Here is a 27,435-nt window from a genome sequence, read left to right as displayed (position 1 = left end):
AAGGGGACCCGCGGTGTATGTAGATAGAAATAGCTTATTCTAAGGTAATAAAAACATATCACTTCATTATGAAAGCTGCACCCTTTGAACACATAGTTATGTATATTATATTGCAATTCTGTCAATAGATCCTCCAAAAAATTACACAATGGATGTTGTAATTAAAATAAATAGAACCTTGTGATTGGTGGTGTGTCAGTTTACAGCAAATTCTAGTAATGTCCTTTTCGACAAAAATGTAAAAAATCAGGGTTGCTCATTCTACACTTAGAGATCAATAAACTTCCAGCTCCAATTGAAGTACCCGAGGCGGCTACAAGGCCTTGAGTTCATTTTCAAACCACATTTGGTTGTGACTAGACTCTGCAGGAAGTCTTCAAGAACCAGTTTGAGCACTCTTGGTAGATGGAGCCACGGCAGGTTTAAAGTGCAGCATTAAAAATAGAGCATTATAAAAGGCTTGTTTTCGAACACAAGAGCCCTTGAGAGAAATGTGGAGGGGAAAGCTCACTACTGTCTAGTCCTCACCTCAGGGGAAGTGTGTGAAAGTTAATTATACTCCCTTGGTGGGAGGAGGCTTTTGCGTGAAATGACATAACTTCTCATCTTCCCTCTCCACATCACTTTTCGTGCCTTCCTTCAGGCACTGTCGTTCTCTCGCTGACCTTGATAGGCCCATCTATTGGCCTGGCTTTTTGCAAAAGCAGCACCATGCAGCGTTTCAGCGAGTTTAAGTGACAGGTAAAGATGCTTCAGTGGGAGCTGAGCTGGATCTTTCTGTCACTATGCTAAGTGACACTGGCTCTTCATGGGTCACTGGCAGAGCATGTGACAGAAATGAATCTGTAGCAGTATTCTGTGCATAGAGCTGTTTTGTCTTTTTCAAATGCTACTGCTGCATCTGCCACTGTACTGACTGATATGGGGCTGTGTGTTTAGTATGTCAATTATGTTTTTAGATATCAATTTTAATTGAAATCCCCTTTTAACCACTTTGATACTCTGCTGATGTTTTTTCTGATTTCTATATGCTTTCCTTTCCTCTAGTATACTGTATGCATGGGTCAAAAGTGATGTTGCACAATGGTTGCTTTAAATGCCACCTGAGTTTATTTTTAACCATCAAAATACAAAAGCCTTTGCAGGAAGACCAGGAAGAAGAGCATTGCAGTAGTCCAACGTTGAGATTACCCGGGCCTGGACAAGGAGTTGTGCAGCATGCTCAGTGAGGGTTAATCCTTTTTTAATGTTGAATAAGGCATATCGGCATGACCGCGTTGTCTTTGCAATGTGATCATTGAAGGACAGCTGTTCATCAAATATGACTCAGAGGTTCCTGGCTGTATTGAAAGGAGTGATTGTGGTATTGCCAAGTTGGATGGTGAGATCGTGTTGCACCGTGGGGTGCGCTGTTAAACTAGAGTTCTTAATCATTCTTAGTAAGTGTGACTTAAACATTTCATTCATCCTTCTCATGAAATGAAGTAGACAGAACTCATGTGTTTTAAGTTAAGTGATATCAGTTTCTTTATTTTGCATATTTATTAGTCTCGGTGTGCACCTTACTTATGCAACCCAAGATGAGCTAAAAGAGACTGATCTCAGAACCGGCATTAGCATAGTAATTGCTCACTAGTGACACAACACAGGATACATATAAGCACTTGCACTACTTTCCCCCTATCCACTGTTGATATTGTGTTAATCAAATAAAAAGGAACAACACAAGGTCTTTAGATATGTGTTTACCGACATATTGTGTGGTTTTTAGCAACAGTTTTTATAGTCCATGATGTGAATTGTTTAAATTACAAAATACCGAACTTTTAAGGTATTTTTTAGACAGGTGTTTGACAAAAAGCAAGCTATAGCATTAAAGGGAATATGGGTTTTATTGGAATATACAAAAATGCATGGAAAAAACATAATTCTTATGGACAGTTTCATCAGATGTCCACGCCTGGCCCGTAGTTAACTTCTGGTCTGTGTCTGGTTATAATATGACAATTTATTTTATATTTAATGTTAATAAATGTTTAATTTAATATTTTATTAAATATGAATTGTATGAAATGAAAACTACTCAACATTGGATTCTTTGCTGAGGTCTAGCAGAAGTAAAGTTTGGGCCGCAGAATGTTTGTTGATGTCGTTGCAGATGAAACCGTCTGTAGAAAAAAGTAACTGTGCATGTGTTGCATGTCATTTTTTGTACAAGCTTCTTAAATTGATACCAAAGCTGAGCTTAAGTTTTCATTTCAAGTACAACAATAAAACATTATCAACAAAAAAAAATTATCTTTGAAAAAAATGTTTTAATTAAAAGCAATTTTCCATTGCATTTGGCCACTAATTTTTACCCCATATATGGGCTAAAAGGGTAAATATATATCATTTTTTATTGTTGTTATTGGATATAGCCCACAACATTTGGACTTTTAGGGCTAAATTGATATTTAAACCAACAAGGAGCAACAAATTAGTTTTTCTTTTTTAGTTGAGAGTTACTGCAACTGAGATTGTATCCAACAGAGTTGTACCTATGTACGTCAACCACCTGATTGTACCAATTCAGTGTATCTCTCCCCTCTGCTCTCTTAAACCATTTGAAAGAAAACTCTGCTGTAAAACCATTTGTTTTGTCCTAGTCATGGTCTGGTCTAGTTGTAATTTTGTGTTAACTAGTGCCGACCCTTTGTTTCTGTGCACCTTACCTAGTTTGCATTCTGTTGGATTTACCCATTTCCATGGGTAAATCTGTTTAATACCTGCTTCCCTTCTGTTGGATTCACCTGTTTTCATTGAAACCTCCCGTTTCGACTCCGTTCAAGAGTAGAATCGTTCATCTGTTAGTGGTGTGTTACACTGATGTCTTAAACCACACGTTTACCTTTGGTCACGAGACAAGAACCATTTAACCCTTGTTTGAAGAATTATCACATTGTTTCCAGCATCGTCCACTACTCATCATCACATTAATGTGCCCTTGTCTTTAAATGTGCCTGAGGCAAAAGTTGAATGGTTGATCAGACGGTTGGATAGGGATGTTTACAGATAATTCTCCATGCAGCGGTTCCTCTGTGCCCTGATTGGTTGAGTGATCAATGGAGCTGCCTTTCTCCCTCAGTTACTGAATCAATATAGCCATGGGCGAAAAGTAAAGAGAAGTGTGGGTTTATAAGAGGGTAATGGAAAGAGCATTTCCTTGCCCGCTGTAAGTGTTTGGGTAGAGTTCACAAAGTTTTAAGTGCGCTTCTTACACTGTCTGGTTTGAGAGTTAAGGCTTTTGTCTGGATCTTTCTGCTTTTTATAAATTAAGATTAGATTTACATTAATGCATTTGGCAGACACTTTTATCAAAGGGCTTTTTTTCTCAAGGGCTTTTTTTATCAGTTTGTGTGTTCCTTTGGAATCAAACTCATGACCTCTGCACTGCTAATGCCACGCTTTACCAATCAAGCTACAAGAATAGGTTAAAATTTTACGATATACTGATTTGTCTAGTTAACATATTTTTGAGGTTATGTTTGTTTACTTCTCACAGTAATGTCTTTGTTAGTCCTTCTCACAAGACCGTATGATACAATCTACAAAATTGCTTAAGATGGGGAATATTAATATTCATCAAAGTCCCCTCTCAACCGCATAGACATTTGCATCTCGCCAATTTTTAAGAGACCCCATTAGTCGACAAACCAAAAATGCTTGGCGTATTTTTTTTTTATGAGTCACTCGATGTATGATGTCACTCCAAGCTGTGAGGAAAACGGTTTCAAAGAAAAATCAAGTACGTCTTAGAAATAATATCAATTTCCTCTGTCAATGTTCCATGATGGACGACAAGCTCCGGGAGATCCGATAATTACTTTTTGTATGGCTGCTGATGTTGGATCCATAGAGCAATCAGGCCTCGGATCAGCTTATGGCATCCAGTGTTAGAAATTCCCTTTAGCTTTGAGCGATTCTTTTCCCCCTGGATTTGCTTTTTAGAGGTCATTTTTTTCACATTAATGAGGGCATTATTTAGCCAGATATACAATACCATCATTGTTTGTTATTTATGAGTTATTTAATGAATTTGTTAACATGAAGTCAGCTTTAAGTCATATTTTATGTAATAACATGTATAGCTAAGTATACAGTAGAATATTAACAACTATAAAATGCAACAGAAAAATTAGCATCGATTTATTTTGCTGACATTTGTTTCTTATGCTATTTCTGTCTGCGACCCTTTTCATTTCTAAACTTGTTAGGATTGTATCTTTTTAATTTTAATTTGCCAGACAAATTGCAGAATTTATCATGGAAACTGAAGTTTATAAGATTTATAAGATACTGTGACTTTTCAACTTGTGCATCACTCTAATGATAGCTTAAAGCGAACAGTAGCTTTGTTCATTGTGAGACACTTCCATAGAAATTAGTTTTGATTGTTTAAAATAACTTTGAAGATGTTTTGTACACTTGCTTGAAAACCCCTGGAGTATTATACCTTCATATACATCACCAGACATTACCTGCTCCAGTGCCTTATGTTTTTATACATATGTATTATCATGTGTGGGCACCAGATATTCTTGAAGTGCTTCATGAAAAAAAACTTTGCCCCAGATTCCTGGTTGGATCTAATAATAGCAATTGGAAGCACAATACAAGTCTTTGTATCTCTGAAATGGGAAATATAAAACCTAAACTTACATTTCTTTTATACACTCACACATTCTGGGATTTACCACAGATTTATGTTATGTTTTTCAATCAAGTAAGATTGACAGATTTATACACTCACACATTCTGGGATTTACCACAGATTTATGTTATGTTTTTCAATCAAGTAAGCAAAGGTTTTAGGGGTTTCTGATATTATATTTTCTGTTCTTTTATGTAACATACAGTACATATTTAGTCATTGCTCATGTGCAGTGGGAAAATCAATTTCGATTTTGAGTGTATAGTTCACATGTACTGTGTAATTTTAATATTATTCCTAGCATTTAAGGTCATTGCATAACTCAAAATAATGTAAATGAAAGCAGTGTGTGAGGTGGGAGATTTGTCATACACATTATAAGGGAATACTGGGGCTAGTTGTCACATTTTGTACTATAAAAAATATTAAGAGTGGGTTTGTTTTTTAAAGTCAGACACATACCCTGCTATTAAGTAGTCAGCGCACGTAGGGCATTTTGTCACAATCAATGTATCCTGCCATTAAATATCTTATTACATAAAAAATACTCAAACACTTGCACTTTCTAAATTATAAACAAAACATTTACCAAGTGCCCTAATAAAGTGACAACTTGCCCCATGTCATAACATCATATTTTAACGTAGTTCTACTTTGTTGTAAGTTATGTGCATCTCATTTTGCGTGTGTGTGTGTTTTACAGATAATGTGATCAGAGAATGTCTTGCCAATGGGACCTGGGCGAAGAAGGGAAACTATTCACTATGTCAAGAAATACTCACAGAGGAGGTATGTGCTTCACTATTCATCACACACTTAGTTACAGTTAGAGGAACAGATACAAAAATCATGTTTATAAATGTTTTAATCACGATTGTACGTGATTAACTATTCACATGCTGGATTGTGGTAACCTGCAGCCTTCCACAACCCAGTGCTCACAACTAGCCTTAAAGATGTGGAATTGCGGCATGCAAACAGATTTTGTGGACACGTTTGCATAACCTGTTTTGCATAATTCCTTCAGTGAACCAAGCGGAGAAATAACCCAGATGGCGCATAGAAATAAACAGCGCTATTAGTCGGTGCAATTCATTCTTGGTATATTTTCCGCTTGGATGTGGATGTTATATTACAATGACCTTTGATGAACTGAAGGGAATCAAATTAAATCAAATGTCTCTATGAGAAAGAGTCATTGCTGAATGATGGGCACTTGTTATGTTTTCAGTGAGGCTTTTACTACATCATTGTGCCACAAAATCCTTTAAATCCTCACGATAGACCTCAAACATTCATGCTGAGAGTTGTCACTTTGACACTTTGGCAAGATCGTGATGATTGTGCTGTGTGCGGTTTATATTTTTTCTATTTAATGTGTTCCATGTTCCAGCTGGATACTGGGCGTCAATCCTTAGATGTATAATGAAGAGTAGCTGTTAACATTGAACTTGTCTGTCTGTTATAGTATTATTATGGTGTTGCACAAAACTGTAAATTTATTTTTATAAAGAAGGAAAATAAAATCTAATCTTTAAAAATAATATACCACCATCATATAAACATTATAGGAGCCAAGAAAAAGAAATCCCTACACATCTGAAATTCTGAGTGACTGTATTGCTACATTTTTATGTCAACATGAGTCCAGAACAGCTGTGATCTATCCCAACAACTTTAAAGACAAATCTCTGTTTGAAACACACACGTCGGACAGAGACAGTGATGCCACGTGTCCGATTCATCTTTGGTGTAACAGAAGTGAAGGATTAATAATGGATGTGCTTTTATCTGAGCTCGCTTTAAGCAGAAGTGATAAGCCAGTGTTAACATGAGGCTGGCGAAATAAGAAATCGCTCATCCAATCAGAATGGATGATGGGGTCGGATTGAAAGAATAAAGTTCAGCTTTATATTTAGCCAGCGGGGAGGGCTTTCTTCCACAGTCAGTGGCTTTCTGGAGCGTTAGATTACCAATAGACTCTACTTTAGCAAGCGATAAGGATTTTTCTCGTTACTGAGCAAACTGTTGGAATCCATGTTCATATTGGGTTTAACAATACAATAAAAGAGAAAGCCTCTCAATAATATCCCGCTGTTTCATTTGCATACTCAAACTCCTTTAAGAGGTATTTTTTATAATTGTCAGGTCGGGGCAGATTGTCACATGTTTTGTATGTTGCAAATCTATATGATTAATTAATTCTAATCAGTGTTATCAAACGATTAATCATGATTAATAAAAACTAATAAAAGTTTGTTTTAATAATATATGTATGTGTACTGTGCATATTATTTTGTATTTAAATATATATATATATATATATATATACATGTATGTGTATGCTTTTGTGTATAAAAATGAATATGCACACACATTGGGTTTTAATTGTTTAATTTGCGATTAATTGTTTGGCAGGCCTAATTTATAATTGTCAGTTCTCTTGGCCATAAAGGTTTAATACTTAATGTTTCATTATACTTTTTCATTAAAATACAACATAAATGTGAAACCTATACTTTAAAAAACAATTTAAAAATCTTTTTAGGTCAAACAATAATCCGCTTATTTAGCCAGCCTGCGTTTGTTTCTGTAAAAGAGCCCCTTGTAAGCAAGTTTTATTCTTGGTTGTATCTTTTAAATTGTTTATTTCCATTTCCAACCTTTTGAGTATCCTTTCTGTGTTTTGTGTAAAAGGTAAAAGGGTGCAATTTTCAAAACATTTCTACAGCAGGAGTAAGCAGGCCTTTGGTTCCTTGACTCAAAAGCATAACAGTGGAGTCTTTAAGTCTTTAAGCCTTTTTATACTTTGTCAGCAGAGGCCGGCTGGCATTTAGAGCTGGCGCTGTGGGCCGGATGAAGTGAGGCGAGTTCCTGCTGTTGGATGTTTTAAATGTGGCTGTAAAAAGAATTAAGTAACTGTATGTACTATCATGCTCACATAAGTTGTATTATACTATATGAAGGTCAGTAAGTAAAAATGAAAGCTTTAGAGTAAAAGAAGAATGTGTTTTGGCTGGAATTTGTTGGTATTTTTCCATTTAATTTGTTATTAATACTGTCTAGCTATAAAAAGCATTCCTGTAAGATATTGTATTCTCTATTTTCCGATATTTTTGGGACATTGAGAGTCTTCCAAAAATGTAAATTCTGTCATCATTCAATCACTGCATGTTTATATAAATCTATATAGACTTTACACAAAAGAAGATATTCTGAGAAATGTCTCTGTGGTTTTGGGTCCACACAATGAAAGTCTATTGAGGCAAGTAGTGTTGGTTACCAATGTTCTTCAAATTTTCTTTTGCGTTTTGCAAAAGATAGAAAGTCAATCAGAGGAGTGTCATGAGTGTGAGTAAATGATGACAGAATTTTCATTTGTTTTGGTGATCTATCCCTTAAAATCTTTTAACAGTGTTGGGAAGGTGTCTAAACTGTTCAAACAATATTTTCACCAAAAACTGGTAAGTGAAGAATATAGACATCATCAGTTGCCTGGTCACCCACTCAGCAAACACACTCTTGCTTTTAACTCGTCTGCATCACTTGGAAAGCGTTTGGAAAGCGTTTTACCAGAGGAACAGATGATTCAATACAGACTCAACACTTATAATGATGCCATTCATATTGCAATTAAATAAGAATTAGAAACAGAAGGCAATGAATGTTTGTACTCAAGCAAACGACTGAGCTTTCAAAACCAAATTTTGCTAACAAAAAAAGCATATGATTTGGAAAGCAACCTTCCCAAACCACTTTACTGTGATAGTTTATTATTCATTAGTTCACAGTGAGCTACAGTATATTAAGCCAAATGTGACTGCATTGAGTCCATTGAGTTAATGTGTGAGGTTTAAATCGCCACATTTAGTGTGATTCTTCAGCAGAAAGCGAAAGAAGATATTTTGAAGAATGTTGGTGGCCGAACAACGGCGGTACCAATTCACTTCTATTGTAGGGACACAAAACCAATGCAATCCTATAGCTACTACCATTATTCGGTTACCAAATTTTTTTATTTGGTGCCACGCCACTTCAGGAAATCTTACTGGTTCTCGCGTGACCCATGACTAGTTGTAATATGCCTGTATCACCATGAGAAGTTACATCAGTATTTGAATTAAGTGTTCTGATCTGCATGTTAACATTTCAGGCTACAGTATGTTTTGAAGTCATTTGGATTCCTTTAATGATGACTTAATACTGTATATGTGCTTTTTGAATCTTACGATTTTTATGAGTAATGAAAAGTGAATTTTATTTTTCGGTGAACTACTGCTTTAAGATAAGATGCAAAGCAAACAGCTAAAAACACACGTGTTGAAGACCATAAAACTGTATCAATCTGACATTGGTTGGGTGTGGCCGTCCTCACATGTTTGTTTTTAGCCATGTCATTCTTTAGCGTGAAGTGTTGGGTGATGAGCTCAGTGCTGTGGGATCAAATCACAGTGTGATGTATTTATTCATGTTTCTTAATCCAAACTGAAAGAGCGTTTAAATAAACATTGTAGCGTGATACCAATCACTTCGGTTAAACTGGAGGTGATGATGGCTCATTAACACTTGGGCTCTGATCATTTCAAACAGTGTTCAGCTGGACCAGAAACTGTAAAACGTCTTCCTCCAGATTTAAAAATAATTGCGTTAAAGACTAAGCATGGTTACCTCTACGGTAGTTAGTTTTGTGCGATACGCACAAATCAGCCTGCTAGCCAACTGGCACTTGGCACTGCTGGGACGTGTAACAGATCCTAGGTAGTCTAAAACCACCCACTTACCTACAGAACACACACACGCATACCAGGCAGACGTGCATTAGCTGGCCGCTATCTGTGCCATCTGTTTGCTGCGGGATTGTTGATTTAATAATTAATAAGTTCGCTGACATGGAAGAACATGTGGTGCTCACAGTTTAGGCAAATGTGGAAGTGGAGCCACCAGGGAAGGCCACACTTGCGTGGGTTTTGCCCTGAGGGATAAGCACGGCCAGGCAGGCTGAACAAACTTACAATCACTGCGCTTCTGGCTAAAAAGAAAAAAAACCGAGACGGTGAAGTGTGGCAGCTGTCATGGGATTTGGACTGGACTGGGTTTATGGATTTATATAATTATGTCTGTGATCTGTGATGTCTTCAAAATACTGTACAGTAGTTGCTTTTGTCAGTAGTTACTGTGAGTTGTGATATGTACACTAGTTTTTTCTGCTATACTGTAGCAACTTGGCCTTGTGGGCTCTTAAAGTATATTGTTCACTGCAAGATGCAAATTCTGTCAACATTTACTCGCCCACTTGTCAATTCATACCTGTATGGCAATATTTTGAAGAAAGTTGGTAACCAAACAGCAGTGGTCCCCATTAACTTCTATTGTATGGACACAAATCCAATGCAACTGAATGGGGGCCTGCTACCGACATTCTTCAAAATATCTTCTTTTGTAATAATTTATAGTAATTTTTCAAACACAGTTTTTTAAACAATTTCTTATCTTCATTAAAACGATAAAAAGCAAAACTGGATTTGTGCCCATCACTGCCCTGTAAGACATACAAAGAATGCATAGTTAAAAATGTTTTTAATAAAATATTTATATTTTCAGATTTTTCTGTGAATATAAAAGATCACTTTGTAATGATTTTGTATCATTTACATTTGTTTTTCAATTATGAAAGGACTGAAGTGAATCCAGATTTTTTGTTTGTGATTAATCCTCTTAAGTGTTCCCTTATAATAATACTTAACATTTCAGAAAGGAAATATAAGTGGAGTAGCAAAAAAATTGAAGGAGGAACACGTCAGGTAATCAAACTAATCCACCACAGGTGATACCCATTCAATAACCATCCGATCAGGGGTATAAATACACAGCGTCTTACCTTCCTCGACAGTTTCAAAGCATCCCTCCTCCACCCCTTCTCCACACAAACAATCTCTTAGTCTCAACCGGGGGGATGCTCTGGGTTCTGGCCGGTCCGATCCCAGGAGCTGGGCCGGTTCCCGGGCTCTGACCAGATCCCTGAGTCAGAGTCCTCCCCTCGGTCAGCTCGCCAAATAAGCATATCTTTTCATATGCATTACATGTATGTGTGAAGTAGTGAAACAGTCAATTTTAAAGGATTATATTAAGCAGTAAAACTCAGCTTGGTTATACTTGTGAAGTTTTTCAGCCCGTGGAAACAGAAACTTAGGTCATAAAACGAAAACTATGTAGAAACCCACTGTACCAAAAAAGCAACGAGTTTTGTGTTTAAACCACTGAAGCAATCTCCACAAGCAGATTTCGGTTTAAGGGATATTTCAGGGGCAAAACTACATTTCCCCTTGTTTTACTCGCCCCTCAAGGCATCGTGACTGAATATGACTTTCTTCTTAAAGAATAATGCAGTCAGAGACCTTTGTTATGACCACGGAGCCATGTCGAGCCGTTCTTGGATCGATGGAAGAATTTTTCTTCCAAGCGGTAAATTGGGAGTGAATGGGGGCAATTTTTGGAAGCTCCAAAATGTGAATCCATCTATCAAAGAGCGGCTCGACACGGCTCCGTGATCATAACGAAGGTCTTCTGAAACGAATCGATGCATTTGTTTAAGAGAATTATCCGTATTGACAGAGACTTGTTTTTCACAGGCCTGTCGTACGTTTCGATGACGAATGCGGAATTTTTCGTCCAATAGGAGACCTTCTCCTTTGTGCGGGAGCTTTCGTCACCATCGTTAGCTGAAAAAAAACAAGCCTCTGGTTCATGCGCAGCTGATGGAAAATGGAAGCTAGTAGACTTATTATTGTTAATAGCACTCTCAATATGAATATTTCTCTTAAACAAACGCATCGATTCGCTTCATAAGACCTTTGTTAAGACCACAGAGCCATATCGAGCAGTTCTTTGATCGATGGATGCACTTGTTGGAGTTTAAAAAATGCTCCCCATTTTCTCGCATTCTCCCACTTGGAAGAAAAATTATACGTGGTTTTATAACCCCACTGCATTTTTCTTCAAGAAAAAAGTCATATTCAGTCACGATGGATTGAGGGTGAGTAAAACATGCAAAAGAAATGTTTTGTCTCTGAAATATCCCTTTAATACTGAAGTCAATTTAAAATTGGTTTAGGTATGAGTGGGATGCACTTAATCCAATTAAACAATTAAATGAATAAGCTTCAGATGTTTAATGAGGCACTGGATAGTCTATAATCTTATTTGTTTGGAAAGATTTAAGATAGCCGTTATCGCTTTAGCAATTGTCAAATTTTCCGTATTAAATCTTTATCTAATTTCAATTTCCCTGCTAATGAAAAATAAGTTCAATACTGTTGTTTCCAAATGAATGGCTTCTTTTAGCATTGAGGGAAACCACATTGAATGGCTCGGGTTTCAAATGAGCAATTGCCCTTAAACCATCTGGTTCTGCAACAGAAATGTGTATGCTTGGTGAGGTGGTCCATGAGCCAATTTGTTTCCTATGAGTTACCTGCGTTGTTAGAGAATCTGAGTGGGGGGGAATATTCGTTGCTCACGCTATAAGAGGCATAGAGTCAGCAACAGTAGAGTGAGCCCTGACTGGTCTTGTGTCATCCTGAAAATATTTATTTTGTAATGTTTGCCGGCTGACTGTACATTACCTTGTGTTTTTATAAGGCTACTTGTCAGATTGATAACAATGGATATTGATTTGAATTTATTTGAATCATGGTTGTCAGGCACAACAAATATACAGCATTAAAATGTGCACAGTGTGAACAATTCAGAGCTCAACTCAACATTTTCTAGTGATTTGTTGCCTTTATAGGAAGAGTTCACCAAAAAAATTCATGGTTTACTCCCCCTTCAAGAGAAATTTCTTTGTTCTGATGAACATTCGGAGTTATAATGCCACATATCCTTTTACTTCCAAGTGGTAGAATGGGAGTGAATTAGGGACAATTTTTTAGAACTTCAAAAATTGCATCCATTGATCAAAGAAGTACTCGATATCTTGGTCTTAACAAAGGTCTACCATTGTTGTTTTTCTGGCAAATGACACAGGTAAGTTCCAGTGAGGAACACAGCATTTTTGATTTCAGTCAATAGAAACACCGCTTCCTGTGGGCGGGAGCTTTCGTCACCATCATTTAACAGAAAAACAAGCTTCTTGTTGGCCTGCAGCATATGTTAGACATCAACGTTAGTATCATTGTCAATACGGATATTTCTCTAAAATAATTGCATCGATTCACTTCAGAAGACCTTTGTTAAGATCACAGAGCCGTGTCAAGCAGTTCTTTGATCGATGGATGCACTTTTAGTAGCTTCAAAAAATGATCTTCCATTCAATCGCGTTCTACTGCTTTGAGGTAAAAGGATACGTGTATTATAACCCGACTGCATTATTCTTTGAGAAGAAAGTCACATTCCCTCAGGATGCCTTCAGGGTGAGTAAAACATGGGCCTGAAGCCTGAAGTATCGGCCTTTTAAGTCGAGAATTTAGCTTTTAAATAAACGTATCTGTGACCTTATCGAAAGACTTTTACATGTAATACTGTATAATGCATTTCGATAGTTTATCTATAACGTAATATATGCAAATATGCACAAATACTGTATATAAGTTCATTCCATCATTCACAATGCATTATGTGAGTAATGTCTCTGTGGAATTCATTTAGGCTGTTCGCGTTTCCATGGTGATTGCCACTTCTCTAATTGGTGGATCCAAAAAGCAGCCCACTTAAAGATTATAAGTACAGAAGTACTTCACCACTAAATCAGCTATTAAATACAAATTGCATTCATTGAGTTAAACACCCTGACTGATGTCTTCAACAGAGATATATCACTTTACAACCCTGGGTCTGGTTTAAAGGGCTTTTTATCTAATTTTTGAAAATCAATTTCCCTTTGGGGGAAATGAATGGCATTTTTTACTACAGGAGCCCGACTGCTACTCCCTATTACCTCATGAATTTTTACGGCATTGTAAAAAGGTGCTGATGAAGTTTCAGTCGGCTGTGGTGTCTTTTGTAGACCGAAGGTCAAGAGCCAAAGCATCTCTTTTCTCCTCTGCAGCTTAAAATATTTTGCAGGCACGGTAGCTGTTGAGTTCTCAATGCTAAATGCTTCAACACAAAAAAGCACTCTGCAGAAGTCTTTTAAAAGAGTGCGAGACAAGAGTACAGACAAAGTAACTGCCATCTCCAACACGTTCCCTTCGGACTCCGTAAGAGACGGTGTGTTAATGCAGGAATGTAGTCTCGGCTGGCATCCACAGCAAACTGCAAGACCCTTTAAATTGAATCCCGTGCATTAGTAAAGTAGAAACTTTGATATGAGAAAACTTTGGCTCCCTCCAAAATGTCCGCAAGAGACCTTGCATTGTCGAAACCAAAATGACAGAAATATCCTAAATGTGAAAGCATGTGTTCCCACAGGCTCGTTGGATGGGGATGTTGGGTGTGAAACTGTCTGCTTTTAGCCGACAAGTAGTCTAGCCAGAAGACAGCAACGGTATCCCGAGGGAGAACGCTTTGCTCTTTTTTGGTGGAGCGAGCCTCTCCTTAAAATAGGACAACCGTGATACAATTTGGGGATCAGAAAGGGCTGCTTTGAAGAGCTCTTCTCTCAGGATTTAGCTAAAAAGAAAGAGGCATCAGAGAGAAAGAGTAAAGCTGTGCTCATGCAAAAATAAAAAAGCAGACGGAGGGTTCTTTCTGTCCCTCTGTTCGGTTTCATTTGAAAGGGAGACTTTAATAGGGATGTTTGTCATTTCTGCACCGCTCCAGTCGTAGATATACTACTGTATATAAACAGTAGTAGGCCTAATCATTTTAGGGTTGATTTGAGGTAAAGCAAGAACAGCAATGTTGTCAGACTGTATATGTATATTGAACTGTAACCTTGAGCAACATATTCAAATACATTTCTATCTTCATGACTGACCGATATTAATTCATATTTTTTTTTAATGAACTGACCTGCCAGCTTGAGAGATTGTTCAGTATCAAACTATTTTTAAGTTTCTAATCTTTACGTAAGGCACTTGAACACATTGCTTTCCAGACGATGCGCATGTTCGCATTTGCAGAGATCTCGAATATCTCCACTGGCATTTGTTATTATGATAAGCGAAAAATGGTGTTGATCTGCAAAGTGCCGTGGCCAAGAAGTGCAAAACAAAACAAGTAGCAAAACTAAAATCCAAAAAATGCAAGATCAAATCTAAAATCAAAATTGCAAATATTAAAACACAACTAAATGCATATAAAACATATAAATACTAATATTTATAGCATAAACAAACAATCGCGTATGTCGCTCTCTCACCATAACCAACAGGGACACAGATTGAAGTACATATCATGTTATATGCTTATATTGTATGTATCTTGTGAGGGAAAACTATCATGGATGGTTCAGAAGCAGTCGCCTTCAGCTTCACTATGTGTGCTGCTCAGGGCTCATGCCGCGCATGCATGCAGTGTGAACAGACACGCATCTTCTCCTAATGCAAGATGAGCCCGTTTCAACTATATAAACAAAATGTGGCTTTTGAACCTTAATCAATGAGTATGCGCTGTATCACATATGCATGTCCTTTTTATAGTAACATTGAGCGCCCTGGATATCTTGATTGATCGGAGTTTCTGACTTGGTATTGGTTTTGTTTTCTGACTTGTCGATGTGGTTTTTGACTTATTGTTTTCCGAATTGTTGTTATGTTTTATGGTTTGCTATTATGTTTTTAGATTAGATTTCGTGTTTTCAGATTTGTCATTTTGATTTGGGGGGTTTTATTTTGCTTTTAGATTTGTTTTTAGTTTTGCGATTTGTTATTTTGTTTTGCACTTCCCGGCCACCGTAGCAAAGTCTGATAAACAATCTCACCAGTAATGGATCATCAATTTATGATACATTTGCTGTAAGATTTCTACAATTTCTAAATTGTAACTGCTCTCTTCATCCATTCCATTCTGAGGATTAGAGACACTGGAGTCCAGAACTGACTTTACTCCCCATGCTTGGACAGTCTGTTACATGGTTTCTGTGCTCTAGTGGCTCTGAGCAGTGGGGGCTTTGCTTCATAGGCCTGTGAGGACCACAGGAAATCAGCGGCATATTTGTGCACCGGGAGGACACAGTTAGGAGCAAGAAAAGAAAAGGTCCTGGACCCATGATGCCTAGCACATGACGCCTATATGCTCACACATACGCACACTATGTGTTACGTGATCAACATATGCTGCATGGAATGTAAACTTGCCATTTGGGAGAAACTCATAATTCATATCCATTATTGATAGCAGTCTTGCAAATCTGAGGTAGGTTTAAGACATTGTTAAGATCTCTTCTACGCTGTAAGAAATCCCAACTCATATTATTACTTTTCTTATCTGCAAAATTTTAACTTTGTCAAATACGTCGGACTAATCAATTGGATAATCACAGAAAAACTAAGTTTAGTTGACTATGCTGAAACACTTGAGTTTTTATTTCTCAAGACGAAAATATGGAAAGACATTTAAACACATTAAAAACTTTAAAAACTCCCACCTCATCTCATGGGAAAATGTAACTCTTTTCCAAAGTGGTGAATTAGTATAAATTTATATGATGTAAGTTGTACAAAAACAACAATAGACTCCATGCACGATCGCCAGCTCAGTTAAATCCGGCGCACGTAGGGTCCATGGGGAACAATGTTGTATATGTAGTATACAAAAAAGCAAGAATAAAGCCCCGCCCCTATCCCCACCCCTTAATCTAACATGACTGCTGACGGCAGATTATACTGAAATGATCTCAAATTAATTTACATACTATAACATACAAATTTTCATTAACATTGATAAAAAATGCAATGATATTGTTTCAAAGTCATATTTCAGATTTTATTTAATATAGTTTGGATAGTTAATCCAAAATTGAACATCATGATTTCCCCTCATATCATTCAAAACTAGCAACAGTTGCTGGTTGGATATTAGCGCGGCTGCTATTAGCATTAGTCTCAGACAGAGTCATGTAAAATGATCTTCTCGTTCAGGGTTTATGCTTACGGAGAAGACTTTGTTAGTTTGCTATGCTTTCAGGGTCAGTCTGTGTGTTGGCTGCAGTGGGATTTTAAATTGTTTATTGCATGTTTTATTTCTAATGCTGCTCGAGACACACACATCTGATCCAAATCTCCTCGGTTGAGTAATAATCAAGACGATTGGCAGCTGTTGTTAAAGGTAGCCAATTCAATCAGTGGTAAACTGAGAAATCATATTAACCAAGATATTGCAATCATTTTTTTAAATGCAAAACATTATCATTATCAATGCAGGATTATGTCATTCATCAAAATCTGAATGAATACTGCAAGGTTGTTCATCAGATGTAGTTTAAAGGGACCGGTCACCCAAACATGAAAATTCTTTCTTCATTTACAAGTTGTTCCGAATCTGTTTAAATGAAAAATAGATGCCTGCCAAATTAAACAGCAATTTTTTCCAGTGGTCTTGACCCTGTCAGATAATTCTTAAATACTGTACTTCCAAGCTGTATCGTTCTCGTGGGTCAAAAACTGAAGGAAATATTTGTTTATTTCTTTAAATGTCTTAAAGGAACAGTACAGCCAAAAAGGAAAACGTCATCATTATTTATTCGATTCTCATGTTGTTGTAAAACTGTATGTTTATTTATCTTTCTATTTTAAGCAGCGTTTTTGTGCAATAATAGTTCATTGTGATCAATGGAACAAACTTGCGACAAAAAAACATTTCATCCATTGTTGACAGATACGGTTATTATGAACTATCATTCTATAGAAAATGGCTTTGTGAAGATTACACGGATGACAGTAATAACAGTATACAGATATGGAACATTATGTGGGTGAGAACATAATGTAGAAAAAGTAAAAAAATGTGATGCAAAAAAACAGTGTGGAAGTGGACTTTGTAGTCTTTGTAGAAGTTGAAGTCTGTTCCTTTAATGCCCCGAAAAGCTTTTAGCGTTTCTTCCATGTTGAGATTTAGATGCCACATATCTGCAGGAAGTTTGTCATTTTTCTAATGTGTTTCTCTGTGTGTCTGTCTGTGATCTTTCAGAAAAGGAGCAAGCTGCATTACCACATTGCAGTCATCATAAACTACTTGGGACATTGTATATCACTGGGAGCCCTGCTGGTCGCCTTCATCCTCTTCATGAGACTCAGGTGAGTGAGAACCTCCGCCATGAGGACTTTTGAAGTGCAGATCGTGTGGAATTGAGCGACGTGTGCATTAGCCACACCACTGGACGTGTACAGTATGAGACAGATTTATGTACGGGCTGCTCCGCTGGGTTTTAAAGCGGATGAGGAGGGCACCTCAGGAATATAAAGTGCACTGTTTTAGCCCTTCTCCAAACTCTGGGAATATTTTAATTGCTTTGAGCTTGCTTTTTTACATCTCAGGAGACTTGAGTATTCAGTTACACTTCAATTAAAGGGTAAAGAGAGTCATTTTTGAACTGCTGAAACAGGCGATGTTTTAAAGCACAAATATATAGAGTAAAATATCCTGATTCCTCATCAATGCTTTCTTTTCTGGTCAAGTCCATTGTCATGCCCAATGTCCTTTGCTTTGATCAACTTTTTGTCAGTTTAACCAAATGAGACATGGTCCTTGTCCTCCTGTCACGTCTCATCAGTACCTCAGTTGTATTTCTAGCTGCTGACAGAAACTTTACATCAGGTCTGAAGGATTGAGTGTGCTTCGTGATCACGCGTGACGTTTTGGTTACGGGCCTTCTTGATCTCAGGTTTCTGGGGTCCAAGGACAACCTGTTCAGATTATCTCTCAGTTGTCACTTCACCTGAGAAATCGATAAGCTACGGGTCAGCAGACTGGCCCACGGCAATGAGATTTTAGAGTGATGGCGTAGAAATTAACACACCTCAGCACAGCATCCAAGGACATGAGCGTATGTCTTGCTGTTCCAAAGTTTAGGGGTTGGAACTGAAGGTCTTTATTGTCTGGTTGCCATTAAATGGTGCTCAGACAAAGTAAAGGGTTTGTTTATTGATAAGATGTTCATGTCTTAAGGTCTTTGCACATAGGGTCCGAAATTTTCGCATTTGGCGCTCGTTTGTATGGTGTTTCTGAATTGTCCAAACGTCTCTCAAAATGCTTGCTACGGATGCGAAAAACGCAGAAAATCGAACCCAGTTCGATATTTTTTTATGATGGAAGAAGATATTTGAGAAAAATATAAAAATATATGCACACACTTTTATATTGAAATGATTGGTAAATATAAATGAACACATAAATATTTCCTAAATATATTCATGTATGTATAAATGTTTTTATAAATACAAAATTGGACAGTGGAAAGTCATATATATGTGAACACAAACATTTATTCTGGATGCGATTAAGTTTGACAGCACTACTTTTAAATATAATATATTTTTTAGTAATAATAACAACATTAAATGAAAGGGTAATACGTCAATAGACTATTTATTTCCAACCAATCTTTTCCCCCATACACACACCAACAATTAAAGTAATAGCGCACTGAAATGGTTTTTTTCAATGGTTAGTGCATGGCCCTAGCAACGCCAGGTCATGGGTTCGATCCCAGGGATTGCACATACTCTGTATAGGATTATTGTATTGGATAAAAGCACATGCCAGATGTGATTTCAATTCTACAATTGAACACAAATATTTTCTATTAAATTGACAAAAAAATCTCATATGCAAGTATGCCAATAACATCAAAGCTCATTGGTTCCTTCATCTCCTATGACATATTGTCTTTTACATGTTTTGTTAAGAGACACTCGAAGAACCAATGAGATTTGACGTTATTGAATCTTCATATTTTGGTGAACTATTCCTTTAATAAACCGGACGTCAGATACAGTATATCAAAGTGTTCCATACACACGCTATGGTGTCTGGTCCACAAATTGTGTAGACAGAGCAGATTATATAACCAGCCTTTAGCATTCTTTCGACTAGATTATCTCAGATTTAATCTGTTTTGATTAATCCGGTTCTGGCATCTTTTCCTGGATTTGCGATTGAAATCACTCTAGAAATCATCTGACTTGTTTTTTTTTCACACAGCCTTTTAAAACAGTGTTGTCCTGCTGATTAACCTCTGTCTCTGTCTGCCCGGCTAATATTCTAGAGTGCGTCATGGATGAACTGAGACTGTGAGTAATAAAGCGAGAGGTCATAAAGTTAGTTGGGCTGGAGCTGTTTTTGTAGCATGGTAACAGTGTAATGAAATAACTATTGAGCAGATGTTTAGGGTACACACTGAGAGCACTCGGACCCTTCGGCTATATTTATGTCAGGATAGTAGGACTAGGAGATTAATTTCTCCGCAAATTAATGTTTTGAAGGGTTCATTTCCAGCGTCAAGAATTCCAGGTTTTGAAAACGTGTCTAGGAGACCCCTGGCTCTTAAAATTGTTGTTTTTTTAAAACACATGGTTGGGTCAAAAAGGGACAAACCCAAATGTTGGGATATAAATTAACCTATATGGTTGGGTCAAACATAATTTTCACTAGATGTGTAAAATGCTTTAGAAATTTTTTGTCTTAAGGATCAAGTATCCTTACTTTATTTTTATTTTATTTACTTCATTCAATATAAAGGATATATCATAATTTTAACTCAAATACATTTAATAAATAGATGTCAATTTGTTTATTAAAAAGTGCATAAAAATCATAGTACTTACGTTTACTCGTGTAATTGTACTCAAAATTAGTTTTTCTTCAGTGAATATAATGTTATATGAATATAAAGGTTTTTAAGTAAAAAGACCATGTACATTTTTATTTTTATGAAATGTAGTGGAGTAAAAAGTATATTATATGCTATATAATTTAGTAAAGTATTTTTTACTAAATTATATAGTACTATAGTACTTTTTACTAAAAAAAAGTAAAAACATAAAAATACTTAATACTTAATAAATGTACCTGAGTTTTTCAAAATGCTTTTTTAAAGTGTGGTAAAATATTTCTTTCAGGTTTCAGAACTAGACTATATTTATTTTTCCATGCACTGCTTACTTAAAATGAAAAAAATGAAAATGACCACAAAGACAAAGTACAAAAAAACTGCTATTGTAAAATAAATGTTTATTTTAATTTTGCAATCATAGTTTAATATTAGACTAGACACAGTGTGTGAACATATGATAAACTAACATGAGATCTCTGTTTGCTTTAAGATTCAGAAAACTTTTTCTGTAAGTGTCAATAAAAAATTCTTACAGTGGCAGGTCAGTGTGAATATAGTTTATACTCTTCCTGATATAAAAAACAGAATAACCTTCAATGTGATTTCACGCTTAGTCAATAAAGTCCTCACAGCACTCTACTGACAGGAGTTTTATCCACATCTTCAGTCATTCAGAGAATCAGTGGTGCTGGGTAAAAAGATGTTGCTCACTGGCTTTCACAGACATCAAAGTGTGAAAAAAAAACCAAAGCTATAGCGAGTGGTACTATAGAGGGGCTCACCAGGTCAAGATAAAAGAAACAGCCCCCTGTTGACATTGCTGTCTCTTATCCTGTTTCTTGACAAATGCCCGAAACTCAGTGACTCCTAACGTGTTCCTTTAGGGCAGAGACAGGCAGCAGTAAACTGCACATCATTTTTATGTATACGAGCATCTGCATCAAGTTGAAAATCAAGGCTGCTTGCATAATCCACCCCACAAGGCAAGTTTTTATCTATAAAAGTAACTTTTGAAAAATTGTGATCCTGGGAAACTAGCGCATATCATTTTCTTTTTTGAAATTTCCACAATAATGTGGCTTTGATTAAGTGTGTTTATCTAAATTGGGTAGTGCCTCATTCTTACAAACATTCAGAGCTTTCATTCAAAAAACGAGACACATCCAAGAACACTTAACACTTTGCAATACTCTAACTGAAATTGCATCGAATTTGTTCAGTAGATCACCTCAGGCAAAAACACACTCGAATTTAGGAATATAACACATTGTTAATATGGCTTTAACCTTTTAAATAGCTTTGGGTTGCTTTTTAGATGCTTATGTAATCAGACCTATAAAGATATCACCTTATTTTCACATGGGAGTGATGAAGTAACAGGGAGAAATCAGAAAAATTCAGAGTGGGATGTGTCATGGGATGCGAGAAGGCCTTTTGGTGGGGGTTATTATTATTTGTAATTCAAAGTTATATCTCACTTTTGTTTTCATTTTTGTATAATGAAGACATAGCTTTTTTGAGTCGTTCCCTTAAAATACAAAGCAAGAGAACCCCAAAAGTGGAGGTTAAGGGATAGTTCACCAAAATTGAATCCCCATCAGTTTTTCCAAAGACAAAGATATGTGAAAGAATGCTACCTGTACTTCGCCACCATTGAAACTTGCTTTATACCACAAACAAAGATATTTTGAAGAATGTAGGAAGGATCTCCAGTGCATTGGTTTTTTTTTTGGTGAGTAACTAACCAAACACTTCTCGTTAAACATACCCCACTAAACGTGTCCTGCAACTCAAGTGGCACAAGATAAGGAGGACCTCAGTTTTTCTATTTTTATCCGTGCTTACGCAATGAGTTCAGCAGGGTGATGGAGTCAGCAGACCTCAGAGCACATGGTCACTGTATGAGTTGGTGGCTCTCCGCCAGCACCCCCGCAGTACCGTATGCTTGGACAGACAGGTCGCTCATCCTGGTCCCCAGCAGGGGATGTTACCAGTACATCTGCACACAATTTTGGCCTGAAGACGCTCCAGGAGGTCCATATCTCTGGTGCCACGGGCTCTGCATAAATTCAACCCGGTTCGTTAATGTCGGCCCCTGTGGAGCGAGGGACCCTAAACTGCCCTAAGCATACTGCTTTAGCTCCCTGCAGGTTTTGATTATCGTTACCATGTTTTTAGCCTGAAAATGCAACTCTCAGTGACTTCGCCTGTGACCCCTTTCCGTACTAGCTGGAGGATCAGATTGTGCAGCCAAACTCATGGCAAATGGCCCAGGCAGGGGCTTACATATTCACAAAGGGAATCTTTTAGGGGAAAGAAGCCAGTGCAGTGATCAATACAAAAGTAAATGATGAGGGGGAGGTCTTGAATAGACAGCTGTGATACACACTTCCATTGGCACAGGCAATGGGAATGCTAATAAGTGAAATGTGTGCAATTGTGTGCAGGCATTGGAACAGTAATGGACCCACGCTAAGATTGAGAAGTGGATGCAAGAGCTTTTTCAAAAGCACAAGTTATTTTTCTTGGCTCTGGTTGAAGAAGTGTGTGTATGTCCTGGTAAACGTCCCCACAAAGATAGTAATTCCAGTCATTTTGTACCTTGTGGGGACATATTTTTGGTCCCCATGGGTACAGCAGGTATTAAATCCTTAAACTTAATGTTTATTTGAGAAATGTAGAAAATTTCCTAGGAGTAGGTTGAAGGTTATGGGTAGAATATGCAGTTTGTACAAAATCATCCAGTGATTGAGATGTGCCCGTGTATGGGCGCTTGTGCTTGTTTTTGGTGTGTGTTTGTGTAATATGCAATACAAATCAGAATTGTAGGATAACTTGTACACTTTCTTATATATATATTTTTAATTTAAGAATAAAACCAAACAGTTATAAAGTTTTCATTGATGCTGGGCTCTTGTTGCCTTTTTTATTTAAAGGCATCTTTTCAAAAACCTTCTTTATACAATTTATCAAAGAAAGTATTAGTTGGTTATTTGTTTGCATACTTGTTGCAAAAAGTAGAATAGAATACATAGAAGAACCCATTTTTTGCTGTAAGGCTCCATTAAGGACCCTTCTAGTGAAAAGGCGCCCTTTATAATTCTACTTAAGAAACTTTAACTGAATGATTCTTTGGGAACCAAAAATGTTCACCGTTTATGAGAGTGTAACTTTAGACATACAGTATTCTGAAACTTTAGCATTCTATGTTTTTGCGCTCCAGTCCAACAGTTGTGAAGTCTTTTATAATGGACTTGTAGATGAAACTGGGATGTGGTGTGTGGAATGAGGCTACAATCTCTGTAGTGCAGCTTCAGTGGTGTAATGACCAGACCTTCTCCTGCCAACCTGGCTGGCCTTTCAACGGAAACACAAGCCTCTGGGCACTGACTCATTCCTGTCCTGCCACCAACATCCGCACTGCCAGACAGCTGCCAAGCACCTTAGATATCCAACAAAGCTTTATGGTTCATCCTCTAAAGCCTGTTTGTTGTCAGATGGCAAACTCAATGATGCAAAATGAGGTAAAAAATTATCTTTGATGAACTTTTGACTGAATGGTTCTTTGTCGAACCAAAAATGGTTCTTCTATGGTCTTGTGAAGAGTAAATAGATTGTTTCATTGAATGCGTGACAGAATAACCAACCTTTCTAAAATATGGATAGCTATGGCTTCTCTCCAGAGGCCATCCTCAAGGTCCTGAGGCAGGATGGTCGGTCTCTGGAGAGCTATATGGAGGAGTTTCTGGAGTTGAGTTATCGGGTGAGTTTGAGCGATCCTTTTTAAACCATCTCTTTTGGACTGGTCTGGATGATGACCTGCTCGCCCTCCTTGTGGTCCCCTTCGCAGAGGAGTCTTCACTGGAGGACTTTATTAATCAGGTCCTCCATGTGGGAGTCTCTGATTTCTGTGTTGGGGGTGCCGAGGAGGACTTGAGTGGTCGTCATCCAGAACCGGTGGAGAATGGAGGGTCAGCTCCAACTCACTCCATATCAGCTCCACAACTCACAGAAACCCCTCATCGCCGTAGAAACCGGCGACGGGTCAAAGGGGACCTACTCGCTGAGCCGGTCCCGTCTGGCATTCCAGCCGCCATCGAGTCGGTCCCGTACGGCCTTCCAGAGGCCCTCCAGCCGGTCCCGTCCAGTACTGTAACACTCCAGCCTGTCCCCTGCCTGTGTTCCCCATGTGTTTTGCCTTGTTCTTTTTTTTCACCATTCCCTCGTCATTGTTTATTAGTCCCACACCTGATTCTGTTTTCCCCGACTGTTTCCCTATGTATTTAAGCCCTGTGTGTTCCTCAGTTCCTTGTCGGTTATTGTATTGTCAACCTGGTTTGTCTCCCCTGTTCCAGTGTTTGTTTTCATAAAACCCTATGGATTATACCTTTTGCATCTCTGTTCGTCCCCTTGTGACATCTGTTTGGCTATGTCTAATAATATAACTATTTATATTTCATTTAATTTATGTTAACACAAATGAACATGATTATTTTACTGTATAATAATGGTATTGAATCGAACGATTTGTTGAACTTTGTTTTCTGTTCATTTTATTAAATAAACATTTTGTTGAGTAGTTTTGACGCATTTAAACAAACCGTATTGTACATTGACATCTAGTGGTTGAGCTTGGTATCGCAGTCTAAATTCAAAACATTGGAGAAACAAGTTTAGCCAAGTTACCGTTCTTCTCGGTTTCTTTTGATTGTTATCAGAAATAATCTATAGGCACTCTGTTGTTGGTGCATTCACAGTAATATTTGTTTACGTTGTTAAAATGAAACCGTCCATAGGGTGTATACGGTTTATCCCATGGTAAATATTTTTTAACATGATATAAATTGCCAGACTTACACCGTATATGGATGTGTTAGTTGACCAATTGGTGTGTTATTACTACAGCGATGGCAGTAGTATTTTTGTAATATCGTCCATGCCTGCTCAGGATAAACATTATCCTTATTAAATTCCAGCTTAGTTCAGATAAGCTTCTATAAAAATTGTTTCATTCATTATTATACAGTGTGAATAGGGCTCTTTCTGATCCGCGCTGGTTTCATAAGCGCTGCAGTAGGCTCATTTCCAGGTTTCCACTGGAGAGAACTTATGTCCACTTGTCACCAGTACTGCCAGCCTGTTCCGCCTCCCTCCACCCTCATATGCCATGGTGATGGTTGGCAAAAAATGCCACTCTTGGGCTATGTGTAATATAAGTGTGGATTGCTATTCTCTTCTTCCAAGAGCTTTCATACATTCAGGTACGGCAGGCAATAGAAATTATTTTCAGTAGGGGTTGTACTGGTCTGAAAGGAGCTATTGTTGAATTGTCCCTGGAAACTAGAGATCTGCAATTTAAAATTTAGTATTATATCGAGACATAATAGACTAGTTTAAGGAGTGGATTTTTTGTGCAATTCATGAAATACCTTTAAATTAATATGACAAAGGAATGATAATGATTTTTTGCGAAGCTATTAGGACTCTCTGGTAATAATCAGTTTAAAAGATTTCTGGGATCTTTATCAACATTTAATATGACAGCACTTACCCCTACAAAGGCAGGACATGAAATTAGAAACAAATGCTAACGTCAGATTTTTCTCCTGAGGTGATAAAATCTAACCTCACACGTGTTCTCCTCTGGAGTTTCACATTGTCTCACACTGTGTTCTATTTTGCAGACTTTGTAATCTTGGTAGGTTATATCATAATCAGCGACTTCAGTGTTAAGTCAAATACTTTTCATCCTGAGATGTGACCTAAATTTTGTAACTTTGTATCCTTACTGTATGTCAACTTGTGACGAAAAACTCAGGAATCAGATGTAGGGTACAATGAGAGGTATTTTTGCAGCACACAGGGAGAGACGAACACAGTACCAAGAGTCACAAACAGGGTCTATCACCAAGCCTGGAGGGACCGGGACGAAAGGCTCGAGCCCTCGGCCGGGGAGAGGCGAGAGGAGTGGCCCGGAGGAACAGAGGCAGCCGCTGGGGGGGAATGAAGACTAGCTAAGCGAGAGAGATAGTTCATGAGAGATGTAAACCCCGCAGGGAGAGATGAATGTTACTCGGACCAGACAAACCCGTAGGGAGAGAGAATACACTTGGGACGAGAAGAAATTTCCCACAGCTGGAAGGGAGGCTGCAGCGACGAGGGTGGAGAGTTGCTGCCGGAGCTTGTGTCCCCGAGGTGAGATGATGACGGCAGAGAGACCTGGAGACCCAATCCGGGGCAATGAAATACTCCACACTAGAGGCGAGAACGAGAGCCTTGGTCACCAGGGCAGCAATCAACGGGTACAGCAGAAAACCTGCAGGGTGCTATCAGCTCTGGTGCCTGAACAAGACATGAGTTAGTAATCCAAACCGAATTAAGACAAGACACAAGCGGTCAGGGTGGTTAGAAAAGCAAACGGTCTGGCACGGGACAGAAAAACACAGGAGCTTAAATAGAGAGAAAGAAGACAGCGAGAACGGAAACCAGGACCGGCCCAGCCTCTGTTGGTGCCCTAGGCAAGTTTGCGCCACTACTATACAAAATAAATAAGAAATAAATACAAATCTCAGAAAATTTACTTTTTTATATTATATATATATCATACTTATTTTAATTTAACATGAATTGTGATTAACAAAATAGGAAGTAAATGAATAACAAAAAAATATTTGTAATAAAAATGTTTCTAATTATGTTATCATTGTTTGAAAGTAATGCTGACAATCAAATACAACTTTCTCAAAAATTATGGATGTAGTTGAAAATTAGAGCTCATAAAACGTACTGTATATTTGATTATTATTATTTAGATAAAGGACAAGAACGTTTTTTTTACATTTTGTAAAGCTCTGCAGAAGAAATGCTATAGGTACACAAAAATAAGTTTATTGTACTGTTTTGGATTTTCTTAAATATAATGGCATGACCTAGTCACAGTGCCAGGAAACACTTTTTGCAGTTCACTTAGCTGAAAGAGCGTGAGTGAATGTGTGAGTGTGTGTGCCCTGCGATGGGTTGGCACTCCATC

At 37.6% G+C, this 27,435-nt stretch overlaps 1 protein-coding gene across 1 annotated transcript in view; it reads left to right on the top strand.

The window, feature by feature from the left end:
- Positions 1-27,435, top strand: part of crhr1 (corticotropin releasing hormone receptor 1) — a 100,395-nt gene that overhangs the window by 47,057 nt on the left and 25,903 nt on the right. Inside the window, exons 5-6 of the mRNA XM_056753183.1 lie at positions 5,397-5,482; positions 17,762-17,868. Coding sequence (XP_056609161.1) covers positions 5,397-5,482; positions 17,762-17,868 — 193 coding nt within the window. The remainder of the gene's footprint in view (positions 1-5,396; positions 5,483-17,761; positions 17,869-27,435) is intronic.

This window comes from Triplophysa dalaica, chromosome 7, assembly GCF_015846415.1.
Source record: "Triplophysa dalaica isolate WHDGS20190420 chromosome 7, ASM1584641v1, whole genome shotgun sequence".
NCBI classification, from domain to species: Eukaryota; Metazoa; Chordata; class Actinopteri; order Cypriniformes; family Nemacheilidae; genus Triplophysa; species Triplophysa dalaica.
Note: the sequence above shows the minus strand (reverse complement) of the source record. Positions and strands in the feature narration are given on the sequence as shown.